The sequence below is a fragment of the Chanos chanos genome, chromosome 6, assembly GCF_902362185.1.
Source record: "Chanos chanos chromosome 6, fChaCha1.1, whole genome shotgun sequence".
Classification (NCBI taxonomy): domain Eukaryota; kingdom Metazoa; phylum Chordata; class Actinopteri; order Gonorynchiformes; family Chanidae; genus Chanos; species Chanos chanos.
Window position 1 is genome coordinate 1,797,501 of NC_044500.1, and position 27,500 is coordinate 1,825,000.

The following is a 27,500-nucleotide window of genomic DNA, read 5'->3' on the forward strand; positions in this document are numbered from 1 at the left end:
GACATTACTGGTCTGGGTTCAGCGCTGAGTCCCAGACAGAACACTGAGAGTAACACCATGGCTGTCGTTGAGTGAGGTGCTGACTCCCTCAGTGAGAGTCCACACAGGAAGACACACATACAGACACACATACACACACATACACACACACAGAGAGAGCTATCAATACAGGGACAAAAAATAAATAAAACCTACTCATCTCACCTTCTCTGCTGTTCAAACCATGACCACACGCTTCTAACATCTCCCCCTACACTCTGCCTACACACACACACACACACACATACATACAACCACACACACACACACAACCACACAGACAACCACACACACACACACACAGTCAGCGTTCAGCTCACACCACAGCTCTGCATCTCTGAGACAGTGCTCTTTATGCAGCCTTTACAGAGCAGCGGCTGAAAATAGAAACGCGGGGAGAGGGAGAGAGAGAGAGCTGTTTTGAGAACTTCTGCACAACAGTGTGTGTGTGAGTGTGGGGGGGGGGGGGGGGGGGGGTTAGATTTTAGACTATAACCAGCAGTGTGTGTGTGTGCGTGCGTGCGTGCGTGCGTGGGGCGGGGGGGGGGGTGTTAGATTTTAGACTATAACCAGCAGTGTGTGTGTGTGTGTGTGTGTGTGTGTGTGTGTGTGTGGGGGGGGGGGGGTTAGATTTTAGACTATAACCAGCAGTGTGTGGTCAGTTCTGTGTCAAAAGTGTAGTTTACAGCTCATGCTCAAAGTGAACAGGCATTTTCCCACACTCACACTTAAGCTTTTGTCTACATTTCATTCACTCCTCAATCCTAGTGGATAAAATCAACTTTTGACTGTGATATAACTCCCAAATAACCGTCTTAACGTAACACGTCTACTCAGCGTCCCTACGACAGACAAGCAGAATGTTTGACATGTTTGACTCATCAGTGAATTCAAATACCAGTGAAACGCTTCATTCATTACCTCACATGTCGGGGAGTGCCAGCCAACCACCCGACGAGCCACAACCCCCGTCTCCCTGGAAACAAACGAATTAGATAACACGCACATAACAGCCCATACGGGTGTGCACTGGAGACTACACTCCTCTCTCACACACTCACACACACACACACACACACACATTGCAAAACTATTCACCAAAATTCAATAGTGTCAATCGCGGGGTGTGTCTGTTCTGCTCGACTGTTAGTTCATATACGCAAACTGAAATTCACCGACCGCCTAAAGAGAGGAAGAAGAACAAACACAACGCGTTTGCCTGGACGCCGCGTTTCCCGCCAACACGCTGAACACTCCTCAGCATCCTCAGAATGATGACCTGAGAACCCAACACGACACACTCACACACCTGGCCAACACGACACACTCACACATGTGGCCCTGCTTTGTCTGCATACACAACAGATTTCATATGGCGAAATCTGAGAGAGAAAGAGAGAGAGAGAAAGAGAGAGGGAGAGAGAGAGGGAGAGAGAGATAGATTGTTTTTTTTTCAGTCTTTTCAGTCTGTTCATTCATTTGAATTCGGTGACATACTCGTGTAGACACGCAATCGTAAAGAAACACGACTCACACAAACCATTGAGTAATTTCCTGCCTAAATGGTGACATCATTTTGCCTGCTACACTTTGTGATTATGACCACACCCGTTCAAATAAAAATTCTCCACCTGAGTTCTACCTGTGCAGCGGTCTGTGAGCGGTTCTACCCGTGCAGCGGTCAGTGCTCTCTGTGTTAGCATGCCATGTATGTACAGTCAGAGCAAGGAGCCTTTTAATGGAACATGACATTTTCCAGTGTGTGAGTCTTCATTCTTACCACTCTCTCTGAGACAACACACTACTGCACACCAACCCACAACTCTAACAGGAAACACTCTGCCTGTCACACACACACACACACACACACACACCCGCACACTTCAGAAAAGAATCAAAACCCTGCTCACATACGCGTCTTTTCAGCACATGAATGTACACAAGTACTGTCTCTATATAACCAGTTGAACATTTTCCATAGAGGCCTTCTCAGGTACACTGTTTTACACAGGGCCTTTTCAGGTACACTACAGGGCCTTCTCAGGTACACTGTTTTACACAGGGCCTTTTCAGGTACACTGTTTTACACAGGGCCTTTTCAGGTACACTGTTTTACACAGGGCCTTTTCAGGTACACTACAGGGCCTTTTCAGGTACACTACAGGGCCTTTTCAGGTACACTGTTTTACACAGGGCCTTTTCAGGTACACTACAGGGCCTTTTCAGGTACACTACAGGGCCTTTTCAGGTACACTGTTTTACACAGGGCCTTTTCAGGTACACTACAGGGCCTTTTCAGGTACACTACAGGGCCTTTTCAGGTACACTACAGGGCCTTTTCAGGTACACTGTTTTACACAGGGCCTTTTCAGGTACACTGTTTTACACAGGGCCTTTTCAGGTACACTGTTTTACACAGGGCCTTTTCAGGTACACTGTTTTACACAGGGCCTTTTCAGGTACACTGTTTTACACAGGGCCTTTTCAGGTACACTGTTTTACACAGGGCCTTTTCAGGTACACTACAGGGCCTTCTCAGGTACACTGTTTTACACAGGGCCTTTTCAGGTACACTACAGGGCCTTTTCAGGTACACTACAGGGCCTTTTCAGGTACACTACAGGGCCTTTTCAGGTACACTACAGGGCCTTCTCAGGTACACTACATGGCCTTCTCAGGTACACTGTTTTACACAGGGCCTTCTCAGGTACACTGTTTTACACAGGGCCTTTTCAGGTACACTACAGGGCCTTTTCAGGTACACTACAGGGCCTTTTCAGGTACACTACAGGGCCTTCTCAGGTACACTACAGGGCCTTCTCAGGTATACTATTTTACACAGGGCCTTCTCAGGTATACTATGTTATACAGAGGGACTTTGGCCTTTGGCACAGGACTGATGTTATATATTTCACTTATAACACACACTTTGAACTCTGCTGGCCTACAGATGCATGGACATCAGGGGGGGAAAGAGCAAGTGGTAAAGTTTAAAGTCAAAGAATGAAGCAGGAGTGAACAAACAGAGAGAGAGAGAGAGAGAGACAGACAGATAGACAGAGAGAGAGAGAGACAATGTGACCAAACGGGAAGGTCGAGCTGGCCCAGCCCAGAGCATTGTCACACTGACTCTCTTCCTGTTGTTTCCCTCCTTCTCTTCTCCTTATAAGGCAACACTCAACTCTCGACCAGCCCGTCATCCTGTTACTGATGTCACTGCTAACAAGGTGCAACCACCCCGGCCACTCCCGCCGCAAAAGTACAGACACACACACACACACACACACACACACACAGAATTCAAAGCACCTGATCAAAACACAGAACCACACCTATTCACTCAGACTGAAACAAGCACAAAACCGTAAAAACAAAATTTGGCTCGTAGCACAATTACGAGGCTGTGAAACTTTCGTTCAGAAGGTCTCACGAGTGCTTCATTTGACTCCATGTGCAGGAATGTGACCCCCCCCTCCCCACCCCCCCATATCCTTCACTCCTCCTGCAGGAGAGCTTTCACTGACCCAGCAGAAAGACAGGACAAAGAGTTGGCGCCAGAGATGTAGGAGGACAAACGCTGAGTGGCTGTTACTCCACAACTCCTCACTGCTCCACAACTCACCACTGCTCCTCAACTCCCCACTGCACCACTGCTCCTCAACTCCCCACTGCTCCACAACTCACCAGTCTCACATCAGCTCCTCACAACAGACCTTACCAGTCTCACACCAGTTAAACACAACAGACCTTACTAACAGTCACTGGACATGTACAAACTGTTGGAGCAGAGGAGGAAAAACTGATATGTGGAAAGAGAGAGAGAGAGAGTGAGTGTATGTATGTGTGTGTGTGTGAGGGGGAGAGAGAGAGAGGGGTGACTGGTAATTCTCTGGCCTTACGTGCCCTGTTGAGGAGAGCTCTGAAACACATTTATAACCCTCTGTGTCATTCCAGAGAACAGAGGAAGAGAACCGTTAAAGATAACAATGACAAAAACATCTACAGCAGCAACACTGAGTAACACTGCTTCACTGTCAGCCTCAGTGCCACACTCCCTCGGCCCTCTTGTTTGTTCTGCTGTGTTTCCGGTCAAAGAAAACTGCCCCCCCCCCCCCCCAACCCTCCTCCAACAGACATTCCAGAGCAAACCCTGCCCTGTGTGACTCACTGTGGTACGTTTGTCTGATACGCACGTTTACAGAGACTACATCCCAGGCTTAATCTGAGCTGAACTTTGAGGCGCACTCTGCCCACACTCACCAAAGACAGTTGACAAACGGATGATGAAACTTTGATGTTTCACCATATGACACGAACCTATTACCAAACAAAGCATTACCTAAAACCTTACGCCTGCACCAACACACACACACACACACGCATGCACACACGCACACACGCACACACACACACACACACACACACACACGCACGCACGCACACACACACACACGCTCCTGTGACAGGGACATATGAATCCTGTCAGTAGGTGGTTTTGTCCACATCTGCTCCACCAAGCAGCTTCAAACGAGCGGCTGTGATGCGGTGGTTGACTCATCTTCCTGAGGAGCCTGTGTGACTGCGTGAGGCGTCCGGGGACAGGGCTCCGTCCTGCTAACAGCCGCACACACAGGCTCTGAGGACATGTCATTTATTCACAAACAGGCCTCTGAGGGAAGGGGGGGCCACCTTAAATTATGAAAAGACCCGGGCAGCGCCCTGAGAGCGCAGGCTGAGGTCCAGGTCAGTTCAGATGACCGTTCCACAGCCTCCTCCTCTTTCTTTTTTTGCCCAAACGACGGGGCAAGAGCCAGCACCCTTTCTATGTTACCCCCTGACAGCACGGTTACAAACTCTCCCATCTCGCCCTGACGGGACCGTCTGTGAGGGAACAACCATGGGTGAAACTACGGTTGTCATGGCAGCCAAATTCGGACCCTTTCACGTCACAACACGAAGACTTAAAGCGACCGAGCACGCTCAGCTCCGCGCCCGACGCCACGAGCGCAAACGGCGGAGAGTCGCGCTGCAACGCACACGGAGCCAGACACTCGAGCGTAAATCTGATTCGCGTGACGTGACTGTTCCTGCCATCACAGCCTCCACTTCCTGCGTTTCCTGCCCTGATTCGCAAAGAAAGCCGACCGAAAACTCAACTCTTCACGCCTTGCACTCGCACACCGACCTGTCTCACTGATGAGGGTTTCGTTTGTTTTTTTTTCTCCCTCCTGATGGTGCAGCGAGAAGCAGCGCATGCCTTTAACACGCGTCTCTAACTGTTTAACTGCGGTTCAGTCATTTCTCTCAGTGGTGGAAATGCCGCCTTGCTTCTTACAGACGAGCCTCTGAGGAATCGAGCCCTGGTAAACGAGTGCTCCCGGGGTCGGAGGCAGGCAAAGACGTCTGAGGCTCTCTCCAACTCCGACGTCAGTTTCCAGAGAGAGCAGACATCTGAGGAGATCGTGGTTTCCAAAAGGAGGGGACAGAAACATAATGAAAGTTCCTGGGAGAGGCGCAAAAAGCAGACAGCAGAAGGTAGTTCCTAAGAACTACACTTCTTTACATCACTGAATTAAAACTGATGCATTCTCCCCGGTCTCTCTAGTGCCACTCTGAATGAATGGCACATAGAGACCCAGTGTCTAAAACTATCTTACAAGTCAGACTCCACAACACTGACACACTGAAAAAGCCCAAGCCTCTATGACATCAGCTACTGAGCTGTTTTCACGACTGCATTCTGCCAGACAGGGAAACATCTGCAAACAAAAGAGTTTTAATGAGCCACGGAGTCTCAGGAATGCTGCTCCAGTGGTGCACCAGGCCAGAGGGCCACTCTGACCAGTTCATCCAGTCCTGCAGTAAGAGTGGTCACTACAGGCCAAGAATGACATTAGGAGGCAGCTGTTTTGTCAGCTTTTTCACCAGTGTTGGGACTTTTTTTTGGTGTGTGTTTTAAAGTAGTTCCTCTGCGCGAATGACTACACTTTCACGCCAATCTGAAGAGAGATGAAGAGGAAGTAGAGAGAAAAAAAACCACACAAACCACAGCTTCCTCCTTCTCGCCCGACCAGTCCGAGGGAAGGACAACGGTTCTTTCACGACGTCTACACACACATTCTTCGACAGGCTAAGTCAGACATGACCTTTGACTTCTGCTATCTGCTTGAGGTATTCTACTGGTAGAACTTCTGTCAACTGGAAAGCACTGACTGCTTAACGACACTGGGAAGGAGAAGGTTGAATCGCAGTCCCGGGTTCCATGGGCGGCGCTCCGGTGTTACAGACTGTGTGCTGAGGAGAACCCAGTTCCACTGGTGGCACTGAGTGGGGATACTGGAGAGCTAGATTTTTAAACGGTGTCCCGCTGTGTCCGGGCCCCGGGGCAGTATGCGGGCCCCTCCGAGGGAGGAGGATCCGGACCAGAGGCTTGTGGATAAACACCTCTGGGTCGTTTTATGGGTGTGCGGGGTCAGCGCTTTACAAGCCTCTGGTGGACGTGCATTCCACACCAAAGCTCAGTTAGTTTGTGGTGCTAACAACAACAACAGCCAAGGTGCTTCAGGTTCTCCAGGGGAACCACAGACATCTGAGACACACTCACGGTGCCTGGACGTGGTTAAAAAAAAAACACACACACAACTCCATTCAAACATCACTCAGTTTCCATTCAAACTCAAACTGACCGTTTGTCTCTTATGCTATTCCTGTAACAATGACCCGTCTGACTCAGGGGCTTTCAATGACTCTGCACTCTCCCAAAATAAGACGGGGGGAAGTGAAAACGGGGGGGGGGGGGGAACTCGGGCTTTCCGAGTGACACCTGATAGCACAGCAAATCCTGACTGTCATGTTTTCAAAGCTTTTAATGACGACGCCCGCTTCCGTAAGGACTGCTCGTGTTAGGGGAGTCGTGTGGCGTGTGCACAAACCGTCTTTCCCGTACTACTGAGCACCTGCGTTTAAGGGTGTTAAGTGAGATAATCTCAACGCTGTCTCACTTAACAAGCTTTCATTCAACTCTAAGGGAGTTCTTTGGTTCAAATTCATTAGTCTTGTTCTTGTTTGAAGACCCTCATGTGTAAAATGACCACCGGCCATAAAGTGAGCCAATAGGAGGGGGGGGGGGGGGGCAGCGGTGGCCAGTAAAAATGTATAACCCAAATCCCACAACGAGGCGTGTGCGCGTCCGCAGGCCGTGTTCTAATCCTCTTACAAACGAGCCTTTTGTCTGAGCAGGGCACACTTAAGAGTATTGCAGTGGCACCGAGGACAACGCTGCAGACAAACAAAAGGTCCAAGGACAGAGAAAGCGTTCCCTTTGTTATCACCGTCCGCCCTACTGCCGTTTCCACGACCTTCACGTTTAGCGACAGAGCAGCTCCCCGTTCGGGGGAGAGCATGAGCCCACGAGAATAAAAAAGTATCACAGAGTACGAGCGGTTTGTGGTTGGAAATGTTACGTGCATATGAATCTATATATACCCTACCCCTCAACTTTTTCATATGTCCACATTAGGGGTTTGAGAAGCAAAAAAAAAAAAAGCCACTAAACTCACAGAGAATATGGGTTAACATTTACTTCCTGTTTCTGACTGGAGGAAGCCGTATCTGGGCAGTCTAGAAGAACATTTAATGGTTTTTTGAGATTTTTATTTTTTAAACTGTGCAGAGCAGTTGGTTCCATTTAAACTAAGGTGAGGTGACCAAGGCTTGTCCAAGGGCAGCCGCCTTGGCCCCGTGATACTGGGACGTGTGTATAGAACAAGAGGCCTTTCCGAAGGTCTCTTATCATGACTTTGGTACTGTGGTCCAGCGCGTGTGAGCAAAGACTGGTCTTTGTGAAGTGGAGATAAAGGGTCGAAACCACTGAGAGTAAAGCCACGTCCCTTGACTGGTTCCTTCAGTCTTGTTGAGCGTGAACAGGATTGGAAACACACACGACTTACTTCTCGGGCAACTACCCGGTGAGGTGGACACAACGGTTGTCACAGTGGTAAACTGGTATTTGAGGTTTGACCTGTTCCCTGTAGGTTCGCCACGGGTTTCTGATACTGTTTAGATTTGAATTGTAGCTTGACACCCACTCCCCTTTGCCGCCTTCACACTATGACATACTTAACGTGAATTAGGTTCCTACTCAAAGTCAAAATGATCCATATGAGAAACGAAAACAAGTTTATGTAATAGAAACATGCCCAGGCTTGTGACATGGTGGATGTGTCAAGACGAAAAGAGCAAACGACTGTTCGTCAAGGTACCGTTCAAAAAGCTCTCACCTCAAAGCAACAACCCAAGACACGATTTCACTTTGTGTCCTTTGTGTATTTAAGTCATCTAAACATCTTCACAATGACCAAAACAAAAAAAAAAGCTATGCTCCAAATGGGTTCAGACCAAAATGTGGTGTGACCTTGGCCTATAAGGTTAACAAAACAACTTTACAGGCCATGATTAAGCCCCGCCCACGTGTCTTGTTGAAGCCACGCCCACCTTCGTCCCAAAGACAGGCAGCCTAATAGCTCTACAGATTCTCATACTGTTCTACAGACAGCCATGAGCTTAAACACCACAAACCAGACCCATGCATCAATGTCTGCAAACCACCTGCAATGTCAAAATATCTTTCCAGGGTCCCAGAGAGCGCAAAATACTTGGCCTTCGGTTTTACTGTTTAAAAAACAAAAGAAAAAAAAGTTGTGTGTCTTGGTTTGGTCAATGGGTCCACAGAACGTGATCTGGCTACCCACCTTTAAATGACACACTTTTCATGGGGAGACCCATCTGAGCCGCCTTTCTCTGAGACCCATCTGAGCCGCCTTTCTCTGAGACCCATCTGAGCCGCCTTTCTCTGAGAGGACAGATGCTGAGGTAACAAACGGGGTTGGAGCCAGCGTTAACGGCTGGATGGAGGACGGCTCTTCTCCATGGAGACAAGAGGAATCTCAGACTCTCTGAGGACGCTTCCTGTCAGCTCACACAGTGGCATGACAGAGCCCAGACGCGTGAGCTTCAACACTGAGTACCGCATCTGCATTTAGCCTGTGCCCACATTATAATTTAGCTGAGAGAGCGAGAGTCCGTAACAAATCCATAACAAAGTGCTGTCTAAAATAGAATAAAAAATAACATTTAAAAAAAACAGCAAGACAATAGAAAACACGAACTACTACACAAAAGAGACCTCCCAGTTTCATAAATACCCCGGATTCCACGCTGCGGCTTCCTCTTATGAGAAACATGCATATCGGCAGGTTCGGTCCAGGCCGCGCTGAGAACACAGGGCCCCGTGAGGGAAGAGGCTGAGGGAAGGGACAGGTCACCACCTGCCCCCCCCCCCCCCCCCCGAGTTCTCTCAGGTACCAGCACAGACCCAGCTCCAAGACACAAGACACATTATCTTTCACACACACACACACACACACACAAGCCAGAGAGAAATGTGTGTGTCTGTAGCATGTTTACTAAAATGCAGAAGCATTTGCAACAAAATTCTTTGTAAAAACAAATTGTGGCTGTGTGGAAATCTAAACTTCCCTCTTTCAGTAAAACCCCACTCCCAGATAACACCCCCCCACCCCCCGCCCAAAAACCTTTTCCCCTCCCCCACGGAGAGCACTGCACCTACACACACATTCCATTCTCTTACTGAGCAGCCTGTAAGCTTTCTGTCACTCACACACACACACACACACACACACACACACACACACATACACACACCCCCGTCCCCTGAGCCTGGTCAACAGACACACTCACGCATTCAAACAAATACAAACAGGGCAACACAGTCCGGCTGACACTAAACATATGCACCCACTGAACACAGCACATAGTGTGTTATAGCCTATCACTGCCACTAACAGTCAAGCCATAAACATGACTGGGCAGGACTGAAATTACAATGCTGTACAATTCCAACTCCAGCTACGACACATCAGAATGTGCTCTGTGGAAAACTTCAGCTGTATTATCATCCAGTAACATCCAGGCCTGAGGGCAGCCAACCAGCAGAACAGAGGTTCAACAATCACTTAAACCTCTGCAGAGAAATACTCCTGAACATGGCGTGTTTGGGGATGAACAGACAGGGAGAGAAAGCGTCTGTCAGAGAAACACACACACACACACACACCGAGCACTCAGCTGTGTGAAAATGAAGAGCATTTTGTGGTATCAGTAATGACCCTTCTGAAACCCTGAATACAAGGCCAGGCAGAGGTCTTCCCTAAAGGCCCTGTTCTGGCCACATTCACGGCAATGCAAAAGCCCTTCTTTTTCTGTCAGGCAAAAAACAGGACAGCCTGTACTCCCCCCCCCCCCCTTTACTGGGGCTATAATGGACCACAAATGGAATGCCACCAGAAGTGGGAGGGGGAGACAGAGCGGGAGAGAGAGAATGCAAGAGAGAGAGACAGTGGGCATGTTCAGAGAGTCAGAGAGAGAGGGAGAGAGAGAGAGAGTGTGTGTGGAGACAGTGGGCATGTTCAGAGAGAGAGAGAGAGAGAGAGAGAGTGTGTGTGGAGACAGTGGGCATGTTCAGAGAGAGAGAGAGAGAGAGAGAGACAGGGAGAGAGAGACAGTGGGCATGTTCAGAGAGAGAGAGAGAGAGAGAGACAGGGAGAAAGAGACAATGGGCATGTTCAGAGAGAGAGAGAGAGGGAGACAGGGAGAGAGAGACAGTGGGCATGTTCAGAGAGAGAGAGAGAGGGAGACAGGGAGAGAGAGACAGTGGGCATGTTCAGAGAGAGAGAGGGAGACAGGGAGAGAGGTTAGTCACATCCTCCTCTCTCTGTCTTGCTGTAATGTCCAGCAGATCAGTGATGAGTTCTGTCACAAGGAACAGACAGAGGAAAAGCAGAGACATGTGGGTTCCAGTGATGTACTACATAAACTGCCTCTCAGGTCATGGTACTGTTACATCATCCAGTGCTCTGTGTCTGCCAGCCACACCCCCCATGTGCCCACTTTTACTCTTGGCCTTTAGCAATATAGCACAAGGCTCAGAAAACTCTGGAACTCTAATAATCTACGACCCACGCTCTCAGGACCTCCACCAGCGCCCATGAGGATTGGGGGGGGGGGGGGGGGGGGGGGGTCACAGTGGGACCACAAGAGATTTCACAAATATTTAGTGTCAGGCCATTTCAGCCTCTGTTAAACTTATTAAATATTATTTATCAGTCAGATGACTTCCAACTATGCTGAACATGTCTTCGGACCTGAGAGTGTGACTAACTAACCACTCTGTTCATACAAGCAGCATCAGTCTCATGCATTCATCTTTGGGTAGCCTTTGGATGTATCTGAATTTTATGAAGAAATTCAAACACTAATTTCCAGCGCAGCAGTGAACAGAAGGGCACTAGATAAACGTGGGAGGGTTCGACGCTCAAGGAACAATGGAAAGGAGTGATAACCTTTGGCTGAACAGAGGGGAGAAAACGACAGAAAACCCAACTGAGTCACTACAATAAAGTCAACATCACACAATGGGAAAGATAAGGTCGCGCTACAGGCCCTGAAATTTCGATGTCCAGTCGCACTGAACAAAGCATGCTTAATGTAACCACCTGTTAAGCCACGGTATAACTTTAGAAACACAGTCCTATGCGAATGGGATTAATTTCTTCTCAAATATTACAGACCCGCGTTGAACGCGAACCTCAAAGTGTCAGTTTTCATTGGTACTAAATCACTTCCCCATATTTGCATAGATATCAACCGCAGAAGTCGATAAAGAATTCAACCTTAAAAGACCTCACATGACATTTAAACAAACAGAAGTTCAAGAACAAGTCCATGCGAGTAGATCTTTTTTGCCTTGAGTTCCTCTCTAACTGGGTGAGGGAGTACCACGCCAATCTAAACACACAATCCGAACTACATAATTTTGAAGCCGGGCATCTCATCATCTAACGTGTCGACTAGGTTCTTGTGTAGTCTGTATATGTTCCTAACACGGTGAGAAATGCGTTAACGTGGCGTTGAAATGTCAATCAGAACACTGTCAACACCTGCCGAATGTGTCGCTTGCATCCTACATTCGCGGTCGCTGCGTTTGCTAATGTTGATTTTGTTGGCAAATATCCGTCCGAGACTCTACGACACGAAACTGAATCTTGGGCTGAATTTTGTTGTCAGAAGCTCATAAACTTAGTTCCGTAACCCTCAGCTCAGTGGGGGAGAAAAGCCGCAAGAATTCGCCCTTCCACATCCCCCCCCCACCCACCTCCTCCCAAACTATTCTGAAACAATTTCCCGTTCACGCGCGCGTCATACCCTCCGTTGGAGGGCCCTAAAATTTGGACCAATCAACTACAAAGTGACATGGTTCAATTTCAGTGTCTTATGTAGACTTACTGCCGTGGCATGGGTCGGTCTTGTTTGTGACTCAGTTGTTAATCATTGATTCATTCTTGTTCCGAGAGCACTTTGACCTCCTTCTTGACAAATAAAACCCACAAAAAATATCATCAACTCTGCGTCATTCAAATAATGAAGACCAGTGATCTAAACGTCACCTTATGATGGGCTGTAATATAATGATCGGTATGTTGTCACTCCACCAGAAAACATGCAAACCATTTAGCTTCCCCTCTCTCGGCCGTTACACACCCAAAAGTGTTCCAGGTTGTTAAGCAACCTATGTCCAATTATTAGCTATTGTCTGATCCTCAATTTCACAATATGTGCGCAATTCACAAGCGCAGAAAAAAGGACTACACAAAATATACCCAATTTTATCTGACGCAGAGAGAGAAACCGTAACTAACAAGTGCCGTAAAAAAAACTACACGCAAAGACTGAGGGAAAGATGAGAAAGCCAGAAACGTCTTATCTGTCTGGTCGCAGAGCACTGATAAACTTTGAAGCACATTTTCGTGTGCTATTTTAAGAGACGATGCATTTATATCTGCAAATGGTGAGACAACAGCCATCTTAAATCCGGGTGTCTACAATGGTGATACAAAATAGCGCGTTAACAGCAACCTGAACACAAAACCGAGAGAAAAAAAACGTTCGGTGTTAAACCTAGATCAATTCATATCAACGCTGAGCATCTGAATCGGATTAAATCGTTCGACTGTGACGGGGGGGAAAAATCGAACTTTTATGTCTGTGTTCGCACGTGCTAATCGCTCTTTTCAAGAAAACTTGCTCGAGACACAGCATGCACTCTTGCAGTCTTTTTTGTGCGTCCAACCATGAACCTGTAAGAGGGAAAAAAAGAAGGCCCAGCGGCAAATCCTCGACCTCTCCCAAATCCCGAAACCCAGGCGATGTCTTACCTTTCTCTGCTGTTTCTCCCAGGCCGGATCGAGAAGTAGGTCCCGGTCCCAGTCATTTTCTTGTTCCATATAGCTCGGTGGCCCGCCAGCAGAATACTGGGCTTGATTATTTGCGGCGTGATAATCTACCATGTCAGCAAAACCTGAGTACTCACTATAGTTTACCTCAAACGAAAAAAAAACAAAAAGGATTTTTACCCAGATGTAACCACTCTCTGCGCTCGGGTCGCTCGGTCAGGGGTATCCTGTACGTACACTGACAGTAACCTAGCTAAGAATGTTTCTCCGTCTGTGTAAAAAAAAGGTCTAGTACACACTCCCGCCGCTCCCACAAACGCCACTAGGTTAGGCCCAAATAGCTTATGAATATTCACGTTCTACTTTAATATTCATGAGATGCCACACCCCTTTCAAAGAAACCGTTTTGAAATCAGAAGAAATTTACAGGTAGAAAATAGGAGAAACAACGCCGTTAAGCATTAGACATTTAAAGCTCATTTTACAAGGTGTAGTCCTACATGATGCAGTGTTACTGTCTCGGAGACCTTAAAACTGCACATGAACATATGCATCATTTATACCAGTTGTATATATTTCCAAACATATATAACCAACACGTTATGATTAATAATATTTATCTTGGACCCCCCCCCCAAAAAATAATAACGTTTCAACCTCTGGCCGTGTAAGTGGCGACATGACACTTTAATGAATTATTCATGATCTCTGCTCCGTCATTAAACATTCATCTGTTAGTTCATGGGCCCTTCTTAAATGGTTACTCCGCGCACGTTCTTAAAGTGCTCACTGGGCAACGATAGCGCTCAAGATGGTATCTGTAGTCGTTTCGGTAAGCTGCACCTAAATATTCACAGCCTTCATGTGTATTGCCTCCAAATATGGTTTAACTTAATATCAAGACTAAGCCGCTTATGTTTACTATTAAATTGTCATGATGTCGTTCGTGTCCGACATGCCCGAACAGGGGGCTACATTAAGTAGGTCACATTTGAACTGTATGTCTTTGCCTATTATCGTCATTCCGGGTGTGCATGCCATACCGATGAACGCAGTGAGCTTCGGTTGTTTTCATGTTTTTGTTTACAGCGCATTCCTTGCGTGGTCACTCTTTCGCAGTCTCTGAGACTCCCGTGGACTCTGGGATTCCAACCACTGACGTCTCTTACCGCCCACTGTTTCCCTCCACCGATGAAACTTTAATATCGGCGACATGTGAGAAGTAATGTGTATTTTTGTGTCGGGGGGAAAAATGTGACGCTTTCAGGTAGCGCTCATTCTTGCGACCCGAAACCTAATCTGTGGCCTGCCTCTAAAGTTGAACTTTCGCAAATAGCTTGGCGCCATTTAACTGACCATGTTACTATGTAACTGACGAATGCGACCGCAGTGCTGGAGAACTCATGCAACAAATGAACAGAGAAGAACTCGGTGACCATGAAACGATTAGCAGAAAGAATGTATTCACACATCGCCAGTAAAATGCTTTTATTGAGCTAAACTTCTGGAATTACATTATACTGTTCACCGATAACGTCAGTTTGTAATGGGTGGCTTAAAAACAGACCCTACTCTGTATCTGTAAAACATTTTCAGCAGAATAATATCAATTTATACAATGCAGTCAGTCTGATTAAAAAAATAGATTTGGTTTATGTCAATTCAGAAAAATTTAACATGCACTGAGATGTTTATTGCTACAATTTGTCATTAAAATCTAGATGAGAACTGAGATTCTTTGTAGGGGCAATTCAGTGCAAGGAAATGAAAATGCACTGTCAAACTGGGCTTGTCCTCACGGTGAAAGATCAGTTATACATAGTCATCTGCAGCCACTGGAACACAGGAGGAAGAAGCAAAACAAGAAGAATATTATTGATAAAATGTACAGTAAATAACTAAATCTTATGAAATGCTGTCTTTAATTGCGGCTGAGCCTTTGCTTGTACAGAAGGTCTGGTTGTAATGCACGTTTCATATAAAGCTCAGTGAGACCGTGGCAGAGAGGTGACACTGTGCTCACTGACATGGTCAGTACCTGTCTGCAGTTGACTGAAATAACTCCCATTCCAACCATATCCAACGCCTGGAACTTCACTGTGGAGGAGAGTAACACAGTGTAAATGACTAAACGCACGTGCACACACGCACACACTCACACACACGCACACACACACACACACATTCACACACACGCACACATTCACACACACACACACACACACATTCCTTACAGAGCATGCTATCCATTTTCGTCAGCAGGTAGAGGAAGCCGGGGTAGCTGATAGTCATGTCTGGTTCAGTGTACCGCAGGGAAACAAGCTGAAGGATGAAGTCATCCACCTCCAAACCTAGACCAGAGTAATCAGGCACTGATATACCTCATAATGCATACATGAGATGAAGTCATCCACCTCCAAACCTAGACCAGAGTAATCAGGCACTGATATACCTCATAATGCATACATGAGATGAAGTCATCCACCTCCAAACCTAGACCAGAGTAATCAGGCCCTGATATACCTCATAATGCATACATGAGATCTGTCTGTCTCGCTCTGGTGTGCAGTTTGACAGAACTTCTTCATGGGAATGCAGACAATGGCACATAAATCAATCATGTAAACACTGGCACTCTGTCACCCCCCAGTGGATGGGAGGGTTTAAATATGTGTGTGTGTGTGTGTGTGTGTGTGCTCTTTGCACCTGCAGCCTGCATAGCTGGGACGATTTCACGGTAGTCAAGGGCATGTGACTTGTTCTTGTCAAACTTCACAAAGATTTCCTGCAATAACAAACAAACAAACAAGTAAACAAAATGATCAAGCCCCTCAACAACAAAACATCGGGAGATCGACTCGCGGTACAGACTCATCAATACCGAGCGACGTTTATTATGACACAGTTTCAAAAACGGAAAGCTCATTTCCAAATAGGCTTCAGCTCTCAATAATCTGAAATATGTCTCTTTAATAATGTCAATGAGCACTTTGCTCATTCTGTTACCTGCACAAATGTGTTAATGTGATGATTGTTTCCCTGTTATTTTCACTTTGTCTCTCTGTGAGGACCAGTGGCACAGTCTTTGAAACTGGCCTGGCGGCTTATGTAACTGTCTGAGTCATGTGACTGAAACAACAGGCTGGGGAACCGCTGTGACACAGCGACGGGATTAGGGAATGTACACACTCACCTGACTGAAGTACACTCTTCAGGGGAATTTAGACAGGAACCAAACTATGAACTTCAGTTTCTATGTTTCGTGCGTAACAGAGACGTCAGTCTAAAGCTGGTGCTGTACGGGCAGACTGGCCTCGAGGCGATTTTTACAACAGAGAGAAAAACCCAGCCGAACTAAAATCGGCGTACGTTCTGAGCAGGGTGCGAGTGATGCTCGAGGAGCTGAGGTCCTGCAGTGCAGAGCGGTACATTCAGCAGCTTACGATTTAAAAGAAGCGTTTCAAATGAAAACTGCGAGTTTTTTAAAAAAAAAATAATTTCTTCCAACAGTTGGTGAAAAATCATTTCTAATCAGTTACTTTGACAAGTAACTGACAAGCATGTGCATTTCACTCAGGTTTATGAATTCTGACTCATCTCAACAACACTCCTGTCATGTTAACTGGGAGGGACAGGAAATACAGCTGTCATACCATTACCACAAAACTGATTTATGTGCTGGGTTTGTGAATGTGACCACTGCACCTGCAGAACCAGGAACAGGATGCCACTTACCGTCCATTTGGTGAATTTGTTCCACAGTACCAGAAACGTATACCAGTCCAGCTGTGCTAGTCCTTGGTTCTGATTGGTAGACGCAGTCAAGGCAATTCCAGATTCTGCCTGATATTCGCCACGCGGGCATTATGGGAGCTGGAGTTTTAATTCTGAACAGTAATGACATACCGGCCCTGTGAAAACTACATCTCAACTATGCCACTATGAGAGAACCAATCCCATCTACTGTCTGGCAGCTGGAACGTTCAAACACAAAATGTTACCCTACATTTAATAAAAATATTTCATATTTAAAAGTATGATGATGTAACATTACATTTTTTTTTTGCAGCGCAGTAAGTTAAAGGGTGTGTGGTTCTTTAGGTACTTGGTAGTACAAATAGTTCATTTTTGACCGACTTGCCTTTTCATTTTCCCTATGACAGGAGTTTTGCTTGACCCGTACTGGGACTGTATAATTTCATCAGTGATTTGATAGAGGATGTTCGTCATGTGACGACACCCCGTGACAATATCTCTAAAGAATACAAGTCCAGTTGTGTTTTAGGGGAAGGGTCACATTTTTAGGCAGAAACCTGTCAATCATTCCATCAGCCAATGGGAGGAGAGGCCTGTGTGCTGAGGGCGTGTGCAGGGGGAGGATACATCCATAAGGACCACGAAGCTCTTGCAGTGTTCCAAACACAGCTTCTTCTCAGCCCCTGCCAAAGCTGTGTGAACGAGAAAGGAGGGAAACCGTTACTGACCAAACTCCCCCCCCCACTCACGTTACCTCATTTATGGGGTTTTTTTGTTTGTTTTTTTTTAAATTTGCTGACAGAAGCAATAAACCAGGGTTGAGATTTGGCACTGACGGTGTGTAATGTCGTCTGTCTTTCTGTCCCTGTAATTACTGGTTGGTTGTCTGAGAGACTGTCAGACTTTACAGTTTTCTTTCTCATGCCTTCACTCTGTTTTTACAGGGTTTTGTGTTTCTGCTGAAAGGACACAACTGAATTGCGGTAAATTTGAATGATTCTAAGACCAGATTAGCCTGATGATAACAACACTGCTCTAATCAGTTTCACCACTCTTAATCGACTTGTTTGATCTGAACAGTTCCACCGGTCTAAATCGACTTGTTTGGTCTGAACACTTCCACCGGTCTAAATCAACTTGTTTGGTCTGAACAGTTCCACCGGTCTAAATCGACTTGTTTGGTCTGAACACTTCCACCGGTCTAAATCGACTTGTTTGGCCTGAACACTTCCACCGGTCTAAATCGACTTGTTTGGTCTGAACAGTTCCACCGGTCTTAATCACCTTGTTTGGTCTGATAAGGTTCCACCGGTCTAAATAAACTTGTTTGGTCTGATAAGATTCCACTGGTTGAACAGTGAACCACAGAGTTGACTAAATCCAGCCCTGAGGGACCGAACTCCTCCTGCTTTTCATATCAGCCAACCACAAACCTGTTTTCCAGGTTAAAAAGTTTTCCAGGTAAAAACCAGCCTCTAGTACTGTGGGAGAGTCCTTCAGGACCAGATTCAGGCAGCCATGTCCATGCAGGGATTTCCCATACACCTCTGTTTAAACCTAACCATGGTCACAGAAACCCACCTCTCCCCTTACTGCGCAATGAGAATCACAAACGTTTCTTAATGTGAACATCTGCTTGCAAATGAATGTGACATGCATGCAGGAAGGACGGGACAGAACGACACAAATCGTTGTGTCAGAGAGAGTGGGGAAGAACAGGGGGCTATTTCGACCTATTTCATATGGACTAGAGATGAATGGCTCTCTGACCTCCTCCAGCAATGGCCTCAGTGAGCAGATTGTACAGCTCCAGAGGTCGACACAGGCTCTTCTGCAAAGACAACAATTCAGCCCAGTTCAGTTCAAATGAGTTCAATTCAGGTCAGTTTGATTCAGTTTGACTGGATTCAGCTTGATTCAATTCATGTAGCACTTTTTTTTTTTTTTACAGCAGACAGTCACAAGCAGAATCCCAGGTTTGAAACCACAGAGCAAAAAACAAACTAAAAAATCTCTGTCAGACTAAGAAAGACAGGAGAAGTTTTGAGGTTCTAGCAGCGGTTTGAAGGGAGAAGTTTTGAGGTTCTAGCAGCGGTTTGAAGGCAGAAGTTTTGAGGTTTTAGCAGCGGTTTGAAGGCAGAAGTTTTGAGGTTCTAGCAGCGGTTTGAAGGGAGAAGTTTTGAGGTTCTAGCAGCGGTTTGAAGGGAGAAGTTTTGAGGTTCTAGCAGCGGTTTGAAGGCAGAAGTTTTGAGGTTCTAGCAGCGGTTTGAAGGCAGAAGTTTTGGGGTTCTAGCAGCAGTTTGAAGGGAGAAGTTTTGAGGTTCTAGCAGCGGTTTGAAGGCAGAAGTTTTGGGGTTTTAGCAGTGGTTTGAAGGCAGAAATTTTAGGGTTCTAGCAGCGGTTTGAAGGCAGAAGTTTTGAGGTTTCAGCAGCGGTTTGTGACATGGGATATGTTAGTTACGCAGAGTCAGCGAGGGTTAGTGCTCTTCTCTGTTAGTGTGCTGAAAATATCTGATATGCCCCCCGTGTGGGCATCTCTTCTCTTACCTTATTACAGTGTTTTTTAAAAAGCTGACGAACCTCTGAGAGAGAGGGCAGGACAGACGGGGCCGGAGAAGAGGGCTACAGCACACACACACATACACACACACACACACACACACACAGAAACACAAACACATACACACACACACATACACACACACACATACACACACACACACACACACATACATACACACACACACACACACACACACACACACACATTCCAAGACACACGTTCAGAATAATGCATTTTGAGGCTTTATAGTACATATAGTGTATAATGTCAAATGACATCGTTAAATGAGCGACATTGCCTGTGCACTGTGAGGGAGGAAAAAACATCTCCGTACTACACTCTGTACTACGCTCTGTATTACACTCTGTACTATGCTCTGTATCACACTCTGTGCTACACTCTATACTACACTCTGCATTATAAACTGTATTTGCACTCTTTACTACACTCTGCATTATAAACTGTATTTGCACTCTTTACTACACTCTGCATTATACACTGTATTTGCACTCTTTACTACACTCTGCATTATAAACTGTATTTGCACTCTTTACTACACTCTGCATTATACACTGTATTTGCACTCTTTACTACACTCTGCATTATAAACTGTATTTGCACTCTTTACTACACTCTGCATTATACACTGTATTTGCACTCTTTACTACACTCTGTATTACACGCTGTGCTATACTCTATATTACACTTTGAACTATACTCTGTACAATACTCTGTATTACACACTTTACTATACTCTATACTACACTCTGTACACAACACTCTGACATGGAGACATCACCCATAAGAGTGTTTACCTCTTTAAGTACTTTCTCAGAACTGGGCCGGTCAGACGGTCTGCCAAAACACACACACACACACACACACACACACACACACACACACACAAGAGACAGAAAGAGAAAGAGAGAGAGTCTTCAGTGTATTGTAAACAAACTGTATTGAATCCGGAAAAGAACTGACAGTCCTGTCGTATTTGTGCTCCACCAAACGGCAATATTGACTTACATCCAGTAACTGTCACAAGGCAAAAAAATGGAGCATAAATATGACTTGTGTAAACAGCTTCTCTTCCTGTAGATAAGTCATTTCTGTTCAGAGAAACTGAATGAATTCAGTGTGTTTACCAGGGCTGCCCCTGGAGACCAAAGACCCTGCTCATCTCAGATGTCTCCCATGTTCTGACGGGCCTGATTCAGCGGACTCAGGGGCTTTGACAGTTCTGACGGGCCTGATTCAGCGGACTCAGGGGCTTTGACAGTTCTGACGGGCCTGATTCAGCGGACTCAGGGGCTTTGACAGTTCTGACGGGCCGGATTCAGCGGACTCAGGGGCTTTGACAGTTCTGACGGGCCTGATTCAGCGGACTCAGGGGCTTTGACAGTTCTGACGGGCCTGATTCAGCGGACTCAGGGGCTTTGACAGTTCTGACGGGCCTGATTCAGCGGACTCAGGGGCTTTGACAGTTCTGACGGGCCTGATTCGGCACACTCAGGGGCTTTGACAGTTCTGACGGGCCTGATTCAGCGGACTCGGGGGCTTTGACAGTTCTGACGGGCCTGATTCAGCGGACTCGGGGGCTTTGACAGTTCTAACGGGCCTGATTCGGCGGACTCAGGGGCTTTGACAGTTCTGATGGGCCTGATTCGGCAGACTCAGGGGCTTTGACAGTTCTGACGGGCCTGATTCAGCGGATTCAGGGGCTTTGACAGTTCTGACGGGCCTGATTCAGCGGATTCAGGGGCTTTGACAGTGAAATGCTGAATCAGGGGAATCAGAGCTGGCAGAGATGTCTAACGTGCAGAGCTGTGGTCTAAGAGCAGAGACGAGAGACACTCAGAGAAATGACGTTTGTTTTCGCTTTCATACGTACTCTGCATTATTGCCTTTCTCTGTTAGAACCCTCAGGAGAAACTCTCCTGCCTGATTGGTCTCTAAGGTCGAGGGGATGATGATGTAACGCCCAGGCGCCAGGCGACCACGGATCACCACCTCTCTGTGAGGGACGTGACCTTCGGTACTAAGAACAGGCCTGAGCAAGGACAGGTCCAGAGTGGAGAGGTAGTTCTGACCCGTATGCGCCTACATGAAGACAAACACGCACACACACACACACACATACTCTGTTAGGGCATTGAACAGGCTACAGGCTATACAAAGACATCCAGTCAATGAGATCAATGACTCAAATCTCAAAGTTGACTTAATCAGTCAGACAGCAAAACGCCCCTGCAAGACACTGTGTGTGTGTGTGTGTGTGTGTGTGTGTGTATGTATGTGTGTGTATGTGTGAGCATGTGTGTGTATGTGTGTCTGTATGTGTTTGAGAGTTTGTGTGTGTGTGTGTATTTGAGAGCGTGTGTGTGTGTGTGTGTGTGTGCGTGCGCCGTGTGTGTGTATGCTTGTGTGTCTGTGTGTATTTGACTCTGTGTGTGTGTGTGTGTGTGTGTGTGTGTGTGGGGGGGGGGGGGGGGGGGGGGGGTAATAATGTAAATAAATCCCTGCCCTAATTCCACACTTCAGCCTGATTCCAGGCCGTAACTCTCTAAACATTCTGGAACTCTCTAAGTGTGACATCATCCACTCTGTAAAAAAAACCAAAAAACTCCAAGTATAATGAGCTGGAGTTGACTCGCTGATGCATTACACATCATTAATACATTACTGATTAACGCTGAAGTTCACTTCACTGAACCTGAAGAAGCTCTGTTTCACTAAAAACAGTAAACGTCTCAGGATGAAGTCTAGCACACGCTTCAGTGTGTGTGTGTGTGTGTGTGTGTTTGTGAGTATGTGAGTATGTGAGAGTGTGTGTGTGTGTGTGTGTGTGTGTGTGTGTGAGTGAGTTACCTCATAAATGTCCAGTCCAATAGCCAAGTGGACTCCTTTAAGTCTCTGGTGTTTCTGCATTAGAGCCACCAAAAATGAACAGGTCAACTCAGGGTCAGTAGGGTCATCGTCTTCCTCTAGGAGGGTCAAGTGGAACTGGGGGTTTTGCCAGAACCATCCTGGACACACACACACACACACACACACACACACACACAAGAAAGAAAATACTGTACACATATATGCACACAATTATGTAAGAGACACCGTGCATGTATATACATGTGTATGTGTGTATGTATGTGTCTGTGTGTGTGTGTATGTGTGTGTGTGTGTGTGTGTGTGTGTGCGCCTACCCCCCTTTGATGGTCCGCCTGCTGACAAATTTGGTGTCCAGTTCCCATGATGCACTGTGACATGCCAGGGCCGTTCTGTGACCCCGCCCTCACTCAGTGTGTCATCACTCAGATGACAAACCTCCATCAGGTCAAAATTCTGACGGAAATCTGACAGAGTCATCCTGACAGAGACAGAGAGAGACAGAGATACAGAGAGAAAGAGAGAGATAGGGGGAGAGAAAAAGAGAGAGGGGTGTGTGTGTCATATTATGTTGCAGCTATAATGGTGTGTGTGCAGCATCAGTGAGAACAGTCTTACCAGAATTCACCGTCATCTCTGTTAACTCTTTTCAGTCTACGCTGCTCTTCTGCACTGACCAGATTCCACTCAGACCTGTACACACACGCACACATACACACATACATACATACAATCACACACACACGCGCACGCACACACGTACACACGCACGTGCACACGCACGCACGCACACACACATGCACGCACACGCACACGCACACGCACACATACATACACACACACACACATATGCACGCACACACACACATACGCACGCACACACACACATGCACGCACACATACACACACGCACGCGCGCAGACACGCACGCGCGCACACCCACACACACACACACACACACAGAAAGACAAAAAAAGAGAGCAAGAAAAAGCATTTAGTCTTGTAAACAGAATAAACACTTAGACTTCACAAGCACACACACTAGAGATTCACTGACACACACATACAAACACACTAGAGATTCACTTACACACACATACACACTAGAGATTCACTGACATACACACACACACACACTAGAGATTCACTAACACGAACTTACAAACACACTAGAGATTCACTTACACACACACACACACACACACACACACACACTAAAGATTCACTTACACACACATACAAACACACTAGAGATTCACTGACACACACACACACACACACACACACATACTAGATGTCCACTTACATACACACACACACACACACACCAGAGGTTCACTTACACACACACACACACACACACACTAGAGGTTCACTTGAGCTTGAATATATGAAGTCAAAACCTAACAAACAATCAGAATGTGTTTTACAAATATCCTACAATTCACAAACAAACCCAGTACATTTTATAAATACGCAAGTATTAAACAAATGCAGCACAGTATACAGACACACACACAAATACACACACGTCAGCCACACACACACACACACACACACACACACACACACACACCCCCACAGATGTAGGATGTGTATTATACCCATTCTGGTCACTCCAGGGCCCCTCCCACTCTGTCTTACCCCAGGGATTATGCACACGCACCAGCTCCACTGGGCCATTTTTTGTCTGAACCTGTGAGACATAGTGAGACAGAGACGAGACATCAACGAGACAACACCAAAAGCACCAGGCCAAGAGTCTCATTCACCCTCTAATGGGTTTAATACATATCAGTGCATTCACTCACATACATATGCATCCTGTCAAACTGTCTCTTCACTAGAAACTTATGTATCGCAAACATTGACATTGGTTGATTTTGCATATGTATACATCAGTTTAATGTTGTGTGACTGGCTGCAGGCATTGTGTCATGTGACTATTTAAGGGTCTGAAATGCACCAATCATTACTTGTACTGAAGAAAATATTTTTCATCTCCTTCAACAGAGAGCCAAATGTTCCATAATTTATAAATCCAGCCTTTGCAGATGGTCTGGGTTCATTTACTGTGTTATGATCCTTCAGGCTGCATTGCTTCATGTGTCCAGCAGAGGGCATGATTGATTCAATTCACGGTCCAAGATTGATTCAATTCTCGGTTCAGTTATAACTTTACTCAGAGAGAGAGAGAGAGAGAGAGAGAGAGAGAGAGAGAGAGAGAGACAGAGAGAGACAGAAATAGTGATGTACTCACCTGCTCCAGTCCAGTGACAGCATAGGCATGTTTGAACAAGATCCCAAATTCATTTTTCTGTTCCAGTGGACCCTGCAAACACACACACACACACACACACACACACACACACACACACCAACACAGTGAAACATTCTCAAAATGTGAGACACACACACACACCCATACAGTCCATCCTGAGGACTCACCTGTGAGTTGGCACAGTTGATGAGAGCCCCTTTAAGCAGCAGCGGCTTTAGGAAAGCTGCCAGGTTACGGGGGATTTTCAGCACCTCTGTCACCCCCCCTGTCATGTCCGCCATCGCCTCATGAGAGAAGCCCATGTTTAGAGCCCGGTACCCCCCCTTCAGCCTGAACACACAGACGGCACAGCAACCAGTGTTCAGTACACACTATACAGCACAGCACAACACAACACAGCACAACACAACACAGCACAGCACAGCATAATACAACACAACACCACACACAACACAGCACAACATAATATAACACAACACCACACAACACAACACAGCACAACATAATATAACACAACACCACACAACATAACACAGCACAGCACAGCACAGCACCGCACAGCACAACACCACACAACACAGCACCACACAACTAAACACAACACAACACCACACAACACAACATAACACAACACCACACAACACAACACAACACCACACAACACAACATAACACCACACAACACAACATATCACAACACCACACAACACAGCACAACATAATATAACACAACACAACATAATATAACACAATACAACACAACACAAGCTATCTATATATCTATGTCTACATAGATAAACAGACAGATAGAAAAACAGTCTCACAGGCACACACACACACACACACACACACACACACACACACACAGAGGGATAACCCTACTTGGCATAAGCCTTCTCCAGCAGAGAACTCCAGAATTCATTGGTCTGAGAGGAGCGCAGGTAAATGAGCTGATCTCTCTGTGTGGGCAAACGATCGTCAATCTTCACCTCCTTCCACTCCCCATACTGCCAGAACTACAGACAGACAGGGAGACAGAGAGACAGACAGACAGACAGAGAGAGACACAGACAGAGAGACAGACAGACAGAGAGAGAGACAGACAGACAGAGAGACAGACAGAGAGAGAGACAGAGAGACAGACAGACAGACAGAGAGAGAGACAGACAGACAGAGAGACAGAGAGAGAGAGAGAGAGAGAGAGAGAGACAGACAGACAGACAGACAGACAGAGAGAGAGAGAGAGAGAGAGAGAGGCAGAAGTGAGATTGGGGGAGGGTGAAAATTTCAGTCTTTCTGTTTTATTGAGGGATTTGCATGAGTCATAAATTAGAGTCCTATCAGACATGCAGATGTGCCTGTGATGTGTGTGATTAGAGTAAGAGAGATCAGGATATTTGCGTATGAGGCCACAGGGCAGGTACACCCACACCTCTGTGTGAGACTGCTGAGAGCACCAGGAACACACTGACTGACACATGGGAAATTCTCACCTGGACATTTCTACACACTTTGACTACACCCATGAATGGGAGATGGAAACATTCAGGGGTTTTGAGCAGGTGCGGGGGTTTCGTGCTTGCTCCTCTCAAACCCTCTCATGCTCACACAGAGAAATGGAACAGTGCAGACTCAGATCTCAGACATGTGGTAGAGTCATTTCTCACAGAGGGAGGTTTGTATTGTCCTGATGTCACAGACACAGCACAAACACAGGACTGACATCACAGACACAGCACAAACACAGGACTGACATCACAGACACAGCACAAACACAGGGCTGACATCACAGACACAGCACTAACACAGGGCTGACATCACAGACACAGCACTAACACAGGGCTGACATCACAGACACAGCACTAACACAGGGCTGACATCACAGACGCCGCACTAACACAGGGCTGACATCACAGACACAGCACTGACACAGGGGCTGGTCTAATAACAAGCCTTAGCCCCACGGAGGGAAAGATTCTGTCACTCTGGAATGGGGAGTCCCACATAAAGACAGACATGTCACTCTGTAAACTGGAATCACAGGAGGACTGCAGACTGGGACAGCTGGGACAGAGAGGAAGCCTTTTGTCTGGTTCGTTTTCTGTAGTTAACTGTGTAATTTTCTGTCATGTTGAAATTGGACCCGGTTTTGGTTGCCTGAGGCCACGCGTCAATCTCTGCTCTGCTTTGGCAGGTTCTCCTGAACACTCCCCACACCCTCAGGCTTCTCCGATTCATCCCCCTCTCATTCCCATCTCCGACCTGCTCTCAAAACTCCGACCTGCTCTCAAAACTCCGACATGCTCTCAAAACTCCGACATGCTCTCAAAACTCCGACATGCTCTCAAAACTCCGACATGCTCTCAAAACTCCGACATGCTCTCAAAACTCCGACATGCCCTCAAAACTCCGACATGCCCTCAAAACTCCAACATGTTCTCAAAACTCCGACATGTTCTCAAAACTCCGACATGTTCTCAAAACTCCGACATGTTCTCTAAACTCCAACATGCTCTCAAAACTCCGACCTGCCCTAAAAACTCCGACCTGCTCTCAAAACTCCGACATGCTCTCTAAACTCCAACATGTTCTCAAAACTCCGACCTGCCCTAAAAACTCCGACCTGCCCTAAAAACTCCGACATGCTCTAAAAACTCCGACATGTT

The 27,500-nt window shown here is 46.5% G+C and overlaps 2 protein-coding genes across 6 annotated transcripts in view; both read right to left on the minus strand.

Annotated features, from left to right (window-relative positions):
- actn4 (actinin, alpha 4) overlaps positions 1-13,633 on the minus strand; it is a 45,070-nt gene extending 31,437 nt beyond the window's left edge. For 4 of the 5 annotated variants that reach the window (XM_030778491.1, XM_030778492.1, XM_030778488.1 and 1 more), the window contains exon 1: positions 13,332-13,633. In XM_030778491.1, the coding sequence (XP_030634351.1) occupies positions 13,332-13,463 (132 nt within the window). In that variant the 5' untranslated portion in view covers positions 13,464-13,633. The remainder of the gene's footprint in view (positions 1-13,331) is intronic. The other variant, XM_030778489.1, reaches the window with a different exon arrangement.
- Positions 13,634-15,098: 1,465 nt separating this feature from the next.
- LOC115813999 (calpain-9) overlaps positions 15,099-27,500 on the minus strand; it is a 15,372-nt gene continuing 2,970 nt past the window's right edge. Inside the window, exons 4-20 of the mRNA XM_030776707.1 lie at positions 25,717-25,850; positions 25,003-25,165; positions 24,815-24,886; positions 24,159-24,250; positions 23,173-23,247; positions 22,872-23,035; positions 22,537-22,694; positions 21,560-21,768; positions 20,484-20,523; positions 19,653-19,679; positions 18,876-18,936; positions 17,733-17,797; positions 17,085-17,153; positions 16,056-16,134; positions 15,584-15,700; positions 15,388-15,446; positions 15,099-15,184 (exon numbers count right to left, since the gene is read on the minus strand). Of these exons, the coding sequence (XP_030632567.1) occupies positions 15,158-15,184; positions 15,388-15,446; positions 15,584-15,700; positions 16,056-16,134; positions 17,085-17,153; positions 17,733-17,797; positions 18,876-18,936; positions 19,653-19,679; positions 20,484-20,523; positions 21,560-21,768; positions 22,537-22,694; positions 22,872-23,035; positions 23,173-23,247; positions 24,159-24,250; positions 24,815-24,886; positions 25,003-25,165; positions 25,717-25,850 (1,611 nt within the window). The 3' untranslated portion in view covers positions 15,099-15,157. The remainder of the gene's footprint in view (positions 15,185-15,387; positions 15,447-15,583; positions 15,701-16,055; positions 16,135-17,084; positions 17,154-17,732; positions 17,798-18,875; positions 18,937-19,652; positions 19,680-20,483; positions 20,524-21,559; positions 21,769-22,536; positions 22,695-22,871; positions 23,036-23,172; positions 23,248-24,158; positions 24,251-24,814; positions 24,887-25,002; positions 25,166-25,716; positions 25,851-27,500) is intronic.